Source organism: Gobius niger (genome assembly GCF_951799975.1).
Source record: "Gobius niger genome assembly, chromosome: 22".
NCBI lineage: Eukaryota > Metazoa > Chordata > Actinopteri > Gobiiformes > Gobiidae > Gobius > Gobius niger.
In genome coordinates this window covers 17,214,458-17,227,938 of record NC_136873.1, presented here as the reverse complement: position 1 = coordinate 17,227,938, position 13,481 = coordinate 17,214,458, and the positions used below count along the sequence as shown (strand labels likewise).

The 13,481-nt window shown below is 40.9% G+C and overlaps 1 protein-coding gene across 5 annotated transcripts in view; it reads right to left on the bottom strand.

The window, feature by feature from the left end:
• The window catches only part of LOC306981356 (homer protein homolog 3-like), a 112,158-nt gene that overhangs the window by 56,638 nt on the left and 42,039 nt on the right, over window positions 1-13,481 (bottom strand). For 3 of the 5 annotated variants that reach the window (XM_079580951.1, XM_079580949.1, XM_079580950.1), the window contains exons 2-3: window positions 4,530-4,686; window positions 896-1,027 (exon numbers count right to left, since the gene is read on the bottom strand). In XM_079580951.1, coding sequence (XP_079437077.1) covers window positions 896-1,027; window positions 4,530-4,686 — 289 coding nt within the window. Of the gene's footprint in view, window positions 1-895; window positions 1,028-2,773; window positions 2,801-2,977; window positions 3,007-4,529; window positions 4,687-13,481 lie in introns of those variants that run through there. The other 2 variants (XM_079580952.1, XM_079580953.1) reach the window with 2 other exon arrangements.

Sequence of the window (13,481 nt, the reverse complement as noted above, 5' to 3'; positions counted from 1 at the left end):
TTTCTAGAGATGCACCGATCCGGCTTTTTTGCTACCGATACTGGGTTCTGAGTATCTGCCGAGACCCGATATTTCCCGATGCCACTTTCTTAAAAGTAGCTTTCTGAGTGAAAAATAGAATTCTATGCTAGTTTCTGCCCCAGCCTTGATTAGTTTTCGCTTTAGCATACTGATGCTAACCAGCCAAGCATTTTGCACGGCGATCAAATTAAAACTAACTCAGCGATTGAATTCTCCTGGTTCTCAGCCTTCCAATGATATACAACATGCCCATCATTCTTTGGGGTTGCACCGCAGGCCATGGCACAAGAAATAATTTTAGGTAGAACAAAGAATGGATTCAATTAATTTCCAACAAATCCTGAAGGAAAGCGTAACACCATCTGTGAAAGCGCTGGATGGATGGTGCAGTCTGAAGGTTTAGCCGTGGCTTTCACAGTCTCCTGACCTAAACATCATTGAAGAAGACGAAGACGAAGACGAAGACGAAGACGAAGACGAAGACGAAGACGACGAAGACGACGAAGAAGACGAAGAAGAAGACGAAGAAGAAGAAGAAGAAGAAGAAGAAGAAGAAGAAGAAGAAGAAGAAGAAGAAGAAGAAGAAGAAGAAGAAGAAGAAGAAGAAGAAGAAGAAGAAGAAGAAGATCTGTGGAGAAACCTTCAAAGAGCAGTGCGTGACAGACAGCCTGGAAAAATCTCAGTTCTGGAAGACTTTTGTAAGGAAGAAAAGGCAAAAAGCTAGAACTGAAAGACTCTTGGTGATACTTGCCATATTTTGGGGCTACGAGGCATTAATTCTGCAGGTGCCCAAACTCTTTTAACTCTCTCTCTTTTACTTTAACATGACTTTGAAAGCGTAAGTGGAATCCCGTTGCTGCTCAGGTTCCCTCACCTGCTGGAGTTGCAGCTCGGTGGAGAAGCCCAGCCCGTACACCGTGTTGGCTCTGCTGTCCGCCCACTGCCCAAACTTCTGCGACGTCTTGGTGAAGGTCATGTTGGGGGTGATGGTGCTGTTGATGATCGCCTGGAAGTTTACGGAGAACAGAGGCATGAGCTTACACGGTGCAGTATGTCCACAGTTCAGATCGGACCAAACAAACTCTGCACAGACGTGATTAGTCCTGAAGTGATGAAGAAAAATAGTGGCATTTTATATATAAAGTATGTTACAAATTATTATACAAATGACATTTTTCTCAGATTTTTTTAAATTATCAACTCAAAGGACCATGTGAATGTGATTGAAAAAACCTCCAGTATTTTATTCAAAAATAAATAGAGGCAACTAATGGGGAATAAATGGGGGAGAATAGGGAAAGAGTGGAGTGATCATGCATGTAGAACTTCAACTTAAAGGTCGTGTTACTCTAACTGTAGTAAATACTTTAGCTGCTCAATCCACCGCTTTCCACAGTTGAAAGCTCAGAACTGAAGGAAGCCTGAATGATGTTTGTCACAGAATTCTGTTTCTAGTCAATACTAAAAGTAGAACCTAAGCTACTGTACTGTTTAACCATTAAATCAATGCTTGAACTTGTTTTCCCAAAGGAGATGTTTCACAAACAGTTCCAGAATGGTTGAATGTGAAGCAAAGCTAGCAAGGCTGGAAATGGCTGAATATCTCAACTCCAAAGCTAGAAGATTTTGTTCTGTTGGGACAAAATCATGTCATTTTATTATTTTTTATTATCTATTATTTTCGCTCTTCACCATATATATGGTATGGAGCACAAACTTAAACATAAGGTAATATACAAAACAAAGCAACGCACTTCGCTGATACAGTGGGAGAACCCTCTTTAAGAAGGCACCAAGGCTACAGGTGCTCTTTGTGCTTTTTGACTGAAACAGCATCACCAACTTGAATGTGGATGGATTAAGTACAATAATACTTTAATAAAAATAATAATAATAATACATCAGACTTGTATAGCGCTTTTTTGGACACTCAAAGACGCTTTACATGGGGGATACAACAAAACAAAAAGGAGGGTTTACGAAAAAGCTAGTTTGAACAGGTGGGTTTTGATACTGATTTGAAGGTTGGTTGTGGAGTAAAACATACAGTTTTAATTTCATAAAATAATAGTACATGTAAACTAAGTTACATGTCAGCACATTCTAAATTACACAAAATAATCCCAACAATAAAACTGTAAAACATGAGTTAAACACCGTCGTATATCCGTCTTTACCAGCAGAGGGCGCACTATCACGGTGGATTCGCTTTTCACGGTAGATCCGTCTCGGCTCCGGCTCTGCAGTTATCCATGATTGGAAGTTACTCACGGCATTATTTATAAACGCTGTTATTCCCAACACATTGTGACAGTCTGTGTTCTACTCATTACGCCGAAGTTGAGCAAAGAATTCGATTTGGCAAAGTTTACCCCAACCAGACCGGGACCGCTTCATGCCAGAACAGCTCTTTGTGAATCTTGTCCAAAGTCTCCTCAAAGGGCCAGAACAAGCTGGCACAAAGCACTTTTCCTACGACTTCCACTTCACTTTGAGCCGTCTCCAAGTGCAGCAGGTTCATATTCTAATGTACTCAATGTGAAGACAAAACCATATGACAATAGGCTCAAAAAACTAATGTGCGTAATCATTCTGCGCACAGTGTATGTTAGCTCACTGAGCCACAGCCACGGGGGAGACAAAGCCACTGCAGTCTCTGTCTCCTCCACTGCCATGAGCAAAGGCAGACCCCAGATTTTAATCACTACTAACAGACACTGATGATGCGGTACACATCGTAGTACATATTTACCTTAGTCCCGCCCACACTGATGATGCCGTACACATCGTAGTACATATTTACCTTAGTCCCGCCCACACTGCTGATGCGGTACACATCGTAGTACATATTTACCTTAGTCCCGCCCACACTGCTGATGCGGTACACATCGTAGTACATATTTACCTTAGTCCCGCCCACACTGCTGATGCGGTACACATCGTAGTACATATTTACCTTAGTCCCGCCCACACTGATGATGCGGTACACATCGTAGTACATATTTACCGTAGTCCCGCCCACACTGATGATGTGGTAAACATCATAGTACATATTTACCTTAGTCCCGCCCACACTGCTGATGCGGTACACATCGCAGTTCATATTTACCTTAGTCCCGCCCACACTGATGATGCGGTACACATCGTAGTACATATTTACCTTAGTCCCGCCCACACTGATGATGCGGTACACATCATAGTACATATTTACCTTAGTCCCGCCCACACTGATGATGCGGTACACATCGTAGTACATATTTACCTTAGTCCCGCCCACACTGCTGATGCGGTACACATCGCAGTTCATATTTACCTTAGTCCCGCCCACACTGATGATGCGGTACACATCGTAGTACATATTTACCTTAGTCCCGCCCACACTGATGATGCGGTACACATCATAGTACATATTTACCTTAGTCCCGCCCACACTGCTGATGCGGTACACATCGTAGTACATATTTACCTTAGTCCCGCCCACACTGATGATGCTGTACCATAGACATATATATGCTGTACACATCATAGTACATATTTACCTTAGTCCCGCCCACACTGATGATGCTGTACACATCGTAGTACATATTTACCTTAGTCCCGCCCACACTGCTGATGCGGTACACATCGTAGTACATATTTACCTTAATCCCGCCCACACTGATGATGCTGTACACATCGTAGTACATATTTACCTTAGTCCCGCCCACACTGCTGATGCGGTACACATCGTAGTACATATTTACCTTAGTCCCGCCCACACTGCTGATGCGGTACACATCGTAGTACATATTTACCTTAGTCCCGCCCACACTGCTGATGCGGTACACATCGTAGTACATATTTACCTTAGTCCCGCCCACACTGATGATGCCGTACACATCGTAGTACATATTTACCTTAGTCCCGCCCACACTGATGATGCGGTACACATCGTAGTACATATTTACATTAGTCCCGCCCACACTGATGATGCGGTACACATCGTAGTACATATTTACCTTAGTCCCGCCCACACTGATGATGCGGTACACATCGTAGTACATATTTACCTTAGTCCCGCCCACACTGATGATGCGGTACACATCGTAGTACATATTTACCTTAGTCCCGCCCACACTGATGATGCGGTACACATCATAGTACATATTTACCTTAGTCCCGCCCACACTGATGATGCGGTACACATCGTAGTACATATTTACCTTAGTCCCGCCCACACTGATGATGCGGTACACATCGTAGTACATATTTACCTTAGTCCCGCCCACACTGATGATGCGGTACACATCGTAGTACATATTTACCTTAGTCCCGCCCACACTGATGATGCGGTACACATCGTAGTACATATTTACCTTAGTCCCGCCCACACTGCTGATGCGGTACACATCGTAGTACATATTTACCTTAGTCCCGCCCACACTGATGATGCGGTACACATCGTAGTACATATTTACCTTAGTCCCGCCCACACTGCTGATGCCGTACACATCGTAGTACATATTTACCTTAGTCCCGCCCACACTGATGATGCGGTACACATTGCGGCTGATGTCGTAGAAGAAGGACACGGTGACAGCGTGTTTACTCGCGGGCAGCCAGTTCTTCTTGGTGGCCGGATCGATCTGGAACACGTGAGCTCGAGCGCTGAAGATCGGCTGCTCCCTGAAACGAGGAGACGTCAACATTAATCCACTGTACTTTCTGCCCGTCACCGAGGATTAGACCGTTACCAAACCGGTTTGTAAAAACAGAAGCAGTGGGTCGAGACAGATGCTAGTTAATGCGCATACGGGGCGGGCTGATAAATACCCGGACCAGGGCTGGACTGGCCATTGGGAGCACCGGGGCTTTTCCCGGTGGGCCGACGTACTTTTGGGGCCAGTCAGACCAGATGAGTGAACGGGCCTGTACTGCACCACACCGGCCCAAAACAGAAACTAGTGCAAATTCTATTGACGTTCACATCATTATTTGGTTGCAGTTGCACAATTCATCCACCAGAGGTATCTTTTACACCTCTCCGCTGGAATGTTTTCTCGTGTTATGGTTCCCAGATAATCTCGTATATATAATGAGCAATAGGCCTCTCAGATATAACATTACTCATACCCCTCACATCAGATTTGCCAATTCAAGTGAAAGCAGTTTGGTAACACTTTACATTACGGGCCGGTAAGTCCGTGGTACTTATAGTGGTAATTACTAGTAATGACAGTGGTACTTAGTCTAATTATAGGATAATTACTAGGTTATTATTGCGGTACTAAAAGTCAGAATTATTGGTCATTAGGGTTAGGGGTTAGGGAGACTCAGAGTTACCACTGTATCTCTCATTACTAAGAGATACAGTGGTAACGCTTAGTAATGGTCATACTTCCATGTACTTTGGTACTTTAAATGATAGTTTCTAGTAGTTTCAGTGATACATCTATGGTACTTATTGGTAATTCAAGAATACTACAGCAGCAATTCATAAGTAGTAAATGTGGTACTTCTACATACAGACGTAATTTCTAGGATTGTGTGACTATAAAACAACATAAAACAGCATTAGGGAAAACAAGAAGTACAAACTTCATTACTAAGAGTTACCACTGTATCCAGAAGTACATAACTTGTAATTCTCACTATAGTATCCTTTAAGTACCACAATAAGTACCTAAAATTACAACTGTAATTACCACCATAAGTACCATTGTAAGTACCAAGGACTTACCGGCCCGTAATGTAAAGTGTTACCAACAGGGTATTATAACACCCACAGGACCCACAGAACATCAAACTTGTAGTTTGTAGTTAGACAAATGTCTGCAAAGAAGTGCATGTTGGGAGTTGTCAGGTGACTTGTCGTCAGTGCGTGCAGTTTGGAAATAGCTTCTGGTTTCCATTGAAAAGATCTACAATCTCTTGCCCTTTGAGGACTTCTATTCTCTCTCTACACCTCTCGAGCTCCGTGGTGAGTTCTACATTTCATTACCTAAACCAACAGTGTGATAACTTGGTTGGTTTTGTGAAGTTTATTTGTGTCAAAGTCGCGAGAGGAACTTCATTAATGGAACCCACGTTTTAAGATCGTTTCAGAATTTTTACAAATGTTGCAGCAAGTTGTAAAAAAACAAGGTGAAATGGTGAACGCTATGAGCTTGAACAACATGCAGCTATTGTCCTCGGGTTTGTAGCTTATACTGTTTTTGTTCAAGGGCTTATAGTATTGCTATGGCCTCGTCGGTCGGTCTTGACCCAAAAGTCCTGGCCCGATTTTCTTTCTGCCAGTCCAGCCCTGTCCCGCGCATCACTAGTGTTCACAATGATCAAATAGCATCTCCCTTTTACAGATCCATGAACAACAAACTTCAATACCTCAGTCATTATAGCAGCACGCCGAAGAGCGCCATGTGAAAGCAAACAACAGTGTTCATCTGACAGGGCACCGACATCTTTCAACAAAGTCCCATTTTGTAAGAATTGTCTATCTTAAAACTAGGGCTGCTCGATTATTGAAAAAATAATAATCACGATTATTTTTTGATAATTGAAATCACGATTATTCAAACGATTGCCTTTAAAAAAATCCATCAAAAAAGTGAAAAAAATCCAGCAAAAAAATGACAAAAATTCAGCAAAAAAATGACAAAAATCCAGCAAAAAAGTGACAAAAATCCAGCAAAAAAAATGACAAAAATCCAGCAAAAAAATGACAAAAATCCAGCAAAAAAATGACAAAAATCCAGCAAAAAAATGACAAAAATCCAGCAGAAAAAAGACAAAAATCCATCAAAAAAATTACAAAAATCCATCAAAAAAATGACAAAAATCCAGCAGAAAAAAGACAAAAATCCAGCAGAAAAATAACAAAAATCCAGCAGAAAAAAGACAAAAATCCAGCAAAAAAATGACAAAAATCCAGCAAAAAAGTGACAAAAATCCATCAAAAAAATGACAAAAATCCAGCAAAAAAATGTCAAAATTCCAGCAGAAAAAAGTGACAAAAATCCATCAAAAAAGTGACAAAAATCCATCAAAAAAATGACAAAAATCCATCAAAAATAGTGACAAAAATCCATTAAAAAAAAGACAAAAATCCAGCAGAAAAGTGACAAAAATCCATTAAAAAAGTGACAAAAATCCATAAAAAAAAGACAAAAATCCAGCAGAAAAAGACAAAAATCCATCAAAAAAGTGACCCTTCAAACACTTTCGTACCACAAACACAAATTAGACTTTACTAACCAGAGACCCACGTACGTGCTTTACCTCCAACACAAAATCCCAGGCAACACTTGGCCCAAATTTAGCACTTGTATCACAAAGTAAACACTCACAGAGATATGCAAATGAAACTGCACGCCAGGGGAAACCTTTTACAAAGTTATTTCTCACCTTCAAAGGGTGACTTTAAACTTCACAGCAGCTTATATGCTGTACAAAAAAAAACTGCATCTTAGCCTTTAAGTTGTTTGATGAAACGCATAATGAAGGTCAAGTGTCTCTCCTCTTTATTTAGCAGTAGCTACTCATCATTTCATCCGGTCTAGTGTTTTGTTTGCTGGCTCGGTGCAAGGGGTGGAGATCCCACAAACATCAAATTTAAACACCACATTTGTTGCTTTGTGGAGAGTAAAAGTATTGTGCCGCAAAGCAGATGACACGGATGTTTCGGGAGCGAATGACGGATCAATTTGTCCGCTGAATGTACATGTGAGCTGTAAACACAATTATCTTTTGCATCTAAATATCCTGGTGCTCCTGGTGTGTTAAGCTTAAGCTGCATTTGTTCTCTGCTCACATAGCCTGCACACACACACACACACCGTGTATCTCCATCAGCGATCATCCCTGGAAGCTCCCACGCTTCCTTTGCATTTGACCCATCTTGTGACACCGCTGGGACGACCCGTAAGGGGCAGTGGGTGGCGGCAGGACTGCGCCCGGGGACCCCTCTCCAGATGTGGAGCCAAGCTGATGGCACGAGAGCTAACCGCTGCGCTACCTTACCATGCCTATTCGGGAATGTGACGTCAAATTGCTAAGCATTATGGGATTAGCAGCCATTGTAAACTAATGGAGATTTTAAAAGTTAAAATACTGGAGTTATTGTTCACATTAAAACACTTGGAGACCACAGTGTGTTAGATGTATTTACCAGCAGTATCTCAGCAGCTAACGAGTCTTTCCAGTGGTTTTTTCTCCACTTTTTATACCGTTTTTAGCTAATGTTAGTCTATGGAAATGTATGCTAACAGCTGCAAAGATGGCGGATCTCCATGGTAACTGTGGACATTCCTGAACTCTATAGCAGCTAAAGCAGGAGGAGCTAACACCAGAAAACACTTTTTACTCTCCACTAAAATAAAAAAAAGTTTCCATAAAACATGTCGTCCATGAGTGAAATAAAGTCCAGCTCTGCCATGTTGGTCTCACAGCTTCAGTTTCCTCTTGTAGCTTCACAGTGACAGCAGCTAATGCTAACGCTAATGCTGCTCTCACAGACACAGAGCAAGAGCTGTCAGTCAAAGCGGAGACAGCCAATCAGCATTCAGCTGGTGGGTGTTGCGCCGCCCCCCAGCTTGGAAGCACTGCTTCACAGTTAGCCAATCAGTGACAGTCCCTCCCACTTCTGGTCACGCGCCTGGAACCGATGTAAAATATCACATTTATTTGTTGCACCAATTATAAAAAATAAAAATAAAAATAAAAAATCCAATGTTAAGAGTTTTAAAACAGGACGTAGGCGAGCTCTGTGCTAACGACCGACCATTGCGCCGATGTTTTACAAGAAAGAAAACACTACTTGAAAATATGGCAACATTATCTTATAACTTTTTATAATTTATTTTAAAAATACATTTTGCGTGGGATCCAGACACATGATTGGAGGTGGGTGGGACAGTGGAGCTCTATGGGATTTCATATGGAGCTTCACCTGTGCTGAGGGACAGGGACATCATGACATTTAATACCGACTTGTAGTCAGTGACGAGCTGGTGTGATTACACTTATGGAGATACTTTGCAATTCTCAAACAGTGATCCAAACCATCCTCCAAGTTAGAACATGGTCATATTCATCGTAGCCCTATGGGACAAGAAGAGATGGATGATCTGTTTTCTGTTCCAAGTGTCTATGAGAAATGGCAACTATTGTTTAAAACACAAATATACTAAGGATGAACAAATGAAACTCTTTGTCAGATGAAGCGTCTATCACCTCCACCAGGAAAAAGAGCTTACAGTGAAGTTCTGTGAGAGCCAAGCTACAGTTGTAAACAGAAAAGAGAGAAAACAGGAATGCCCTGGAGGCTTCTTAGCATTGTTCCAGCGTTTGTAATGGAGCACAATGTGAAACCTCTTAAGCTTTTAGCCATGTTGTTAACCCGTCCTCCTAAAAACATATTCAAGCATAGTGGAGGATCGGAACCCAAAGGAGGGCTGTGGGATGCAGGTCGTTGCTAACCTGGCAGCACCGGCCACTGACTTTAATTGGGATACAGGACTCACACTGATAAAAGAGCGGACACGTGTCTCGCACTGAAATTAGAATATGCGTATTTAATCATATTCTTCAAGGAGCAAGTGCTGACTTGACAAGAACCGGAAATCCCCTGGATCGATATGTTTGTTGGCATCACACATAATAACAGGCTCCAACCTGTTAACAGCTCCATAAACAAACACAGCAAGAAACTAGGGCTGCTCGATTATTGAAAAAATAATAATCACGATTATTTTTGTCATAATTGAAATCACGATTATTCAAACGATTATTTGTTGCCTTTAAAAAATCCATCAAAAAAGTGACAAAAATCCATCAAAAAAAGACAAAAATTCAGCAAAAAAGTGACAAAAATCCAGCAAAAAAATGACAAAAATCCATTAAAAAAAATGACAAAAATTCAGCAAAAAAAGACAAAAATCCAGCAAAAAAGTCACAAAAATCCAGCAAAAAAAATGACAAAAATCCAGCAAAAAAAGTGACAAAAATCCAAAAATAAAAAAAATAATGTGAAAAAAAAATTGAAAAAAAAAAAAAAAATTGAAGAAAAAAAACAAAAATTGAGAAAAAAAATTATAATCGATTTTTGCGATTATGCAAATTTTGTAATCGTTTACTGTTGTAATCGAAATCGTAATCGAATTTCGATTAATTGCACAGCCCTACAAGAAACACAACTTTATCTGATTCTCCTGCTGAAATAACAGCAGAAAAAAGGCCATCAACAGTTTTACACCTAATTGGAATAATATAGCTCACCATTTCTGAAGATATTTATATATTTTTTAGATTTAAAATAAGCCTTCATTGTGTATGGAAAAAAATAATTTGATAACGACTGTCTGAAAAGCATTACTAAATATAATGTTCTATTTCCGTGTGATCAGATGTGTGAAAAGAGCCTTGTATTGTAGTCACATCATCCCATTGTAGTGAATAGGACTAAAGACCTGGAAGTTGAATGATGACACAATCACTTAACAAACCCATCGGCACAAGTAGGGCTGAAAGATATATCGTTATCATATCGATATCGTGATATGAACATTTGAAATATTAAAATCGAAAAAGCAAGATATAAATGAGATACAACGATATACAGTGGGGCAAAAAAGTATGTAGTCAGCCACCAATTGTGCAAGTTCTCCCACTTAAAATAATGACAGAGGTCTGTAATTTTCATCATAGGTACACTTCAACTGTGAGAGACAGAATGTGAAAAAAAAATCCAGGAATTCACATTGTAGGATTTTTAAAGAATTTATTTGTAAATTATGGTGGAAAATAAGTATTTGGTCAATCACACAAATTCAACTCAATACTTTGTAATATAACCTTTGTTGGCAATAACAGGTCAAACGATTACTATAGGTCTGTACCAGGTTTGCACACACAGTAGCTGGTATTTTGGCCCATTCCTCCATGCAGATCTTCTCGAGTGATGTTTTGGGGCTGTCGCCGAGCAACACGGACTTTCAACTCCCTCCACAGGTTTTCTATGGGGTTGAGGTCTGGAGACTGGCTAGGCCACTCCAGGACTTTCAAATGCTTCTTACGGAGCCGGTCCTTCGTTGCCCGGGCGGTGTGTTTGGGATCATTGTCATGCTGGAAGACCCGGCCACGTTTCATCTTCAAAGCTCTCACTGATGGAAGGAGGTTTTGGCTCAAAATCTCACGATACATGGCCCCATACAGAAAAGCTTCTTAAAGACGAATTTACAGGTCCGTGAGAGCCAGAGATCTTCCTTGTTTGAAGTGACCGTAGGGCTGTGCAATTAATCGAAATTCGACTACGATTTCGATTACAACAGTAAACGATTACAAAATTAGCATAATCGCAAAAAATCGATTATAATTTTTTTTTTCATTTTTTTTTTTCTAATTTCTAATTTTTTGATTTTTGTCACTATTTTTTCTGGATTTTTGTCACTATTTTTGCTGGATGTTTGTCTTTTTTCTGCTGGATTTTTGTAATTTTTTTGCTGGATTTTTGTCCTTTTTTTGCTGGATTTTTGTCTTTTTTTTATGGATTTTTGTCACTTTTTTGCTGGATTTTTGTCCTTTTTTTTATGGATTTTTGTCACTTTTTTGCTGGATTTTTGTCTTTTTTTGCTGGATTTTTGTCTTTTTTTTATGGATTTTTGTCTTTTTTTAATGGATTTTTGTCTTTTTTTAATGGATTTTTGTCTTTTTTTAATGGATTTTTGTCACTTTTTTTGATGGATTTTTTTAAAGGCAACAAATAATCGTTTGAATAATCGTGATATCAATTATGACAAAAATAATCGTGATTATTATTTTTTCAATAATCGAGCAGCCCTAAGTGACCGAATACTTATTTTCCACCATAATTTACAAATAAATTCTTTAAAAATGCTGTTTGAGTGCCCGAATGATCCGAGGAGCTATGTTGTTGTTGTTGGTGGTAGGGTTTCCCATGGCAAACAGGTCCGAGGTGACGGGTCAGACGAAGAGCAGCTCAGAAGACTCTTACGGACGTAAACCAAGCAAGGACCGAGTCGTCGCCCGGCATGGTGGTGCCGGGGCCCCACCCTGGAGCCAGGCTCGGGGTTGGGGCTCGAACGCGAGCCTCTGATTGGGCCCGAAGGGACGACGTGGGCCGCCCTCCTGCGGACTCACCACCCACAGAGTGATCCATAGGGGTCGGGTGGTGAGAGGACTGGGTGGCAGTCGAGGGCAGAGGTGCCTCGACGACCTGGTCCGCGTGCGCAGACCCAGGACACACTGGTGGGACTATGTCTCCGACCTGGCCTGGTGTGGCCTCGGGATCTCCTCAGAACAGCTGGAGGAGGTGTGCGACTGTGCGTGGATCGGGAAGTCTGGGCATCTCTGCTGAGACTTCCCCCGCTCACTTCCGGCAATAACCTTTAGGAGTTACTGCGCGGACGTTTTACTCCTCGTATCATTACGCCTCACAATATAGTCCCCCTTTTTATTTGCTTATAAAATCGACATGCTACAATTCTGGGTAAATATACTTCGCATGAAAACACTTCACGTAACTTTATTTAAATAGGGAACACGTGGAAGAGCTTGGTAGCTTCTATCGTGAGCTTTTTTGGAGCTATGTGACATGTGGGAGAGGCTGCGTATGTGCTCCGTTTGCCTGACAGAGCGCACGGACAAAGACCAGACGGGGATATATTAACACGTCTAAAGTGAGGTAAGAACATATCTTAGTATGTAAAAACGGTGGCGTATTCCTTTAAAATAGACTGTACATTACCGATCTGCACATTTTTAAGCTTCCAGAGGTTTCCAATCAGCCAAACATTTGCTGAGCTTCTAGATTTGAAATTACAGATTTAGACAATTAGTTTTTTGTAATTAATCCCATTTTGGCTCTGGGCATCAGTGAATGATCTTTCAGGAGTCAGGTCCAGTTTCTGTCTGTGAGCCTTTTAAAGAAATGCAAAATGTACAAATGTCATTTTAATTTAATGTTGAAAAGCACAACCAGAGACTGGAGCTGATCATGAGCACCAGCAAAAGCATCAGCTTCAAACTTGTTTTGCTCTGTGTTAATTTTCACCCTGTCATATAATAAACACATCGATGAATGTGTGGACTTGGACACTTTTCCAGACTCTGGTGTGTCTGAGATCAGCTCAGTGAGATTCACCTCATGTAAATAATGTGGAGTCACTGACCTCTGACCTTTTTCTGACCGACAGTCAGAACTGATAGGGCTTATATTTTTTACTGTCAATGTTGCTGTCATTATTTGCAGTATGTTAATACATTTCCATATTCTCTATTTTTAATGTAACTATGGGTCATGTGTTCCCACATGTGTCCTTAAGATATTCATTGACCTGATAATGTAGCTCTGAGAGAGAGATGGAGAGAAAAGGCTCCTCACTTTACTGTTGTGACGCTTTTAAACACTATGCAATGCAATTTTTTCGCTTTGCAATGTCCTAATGCTGGGTTACACATAGACA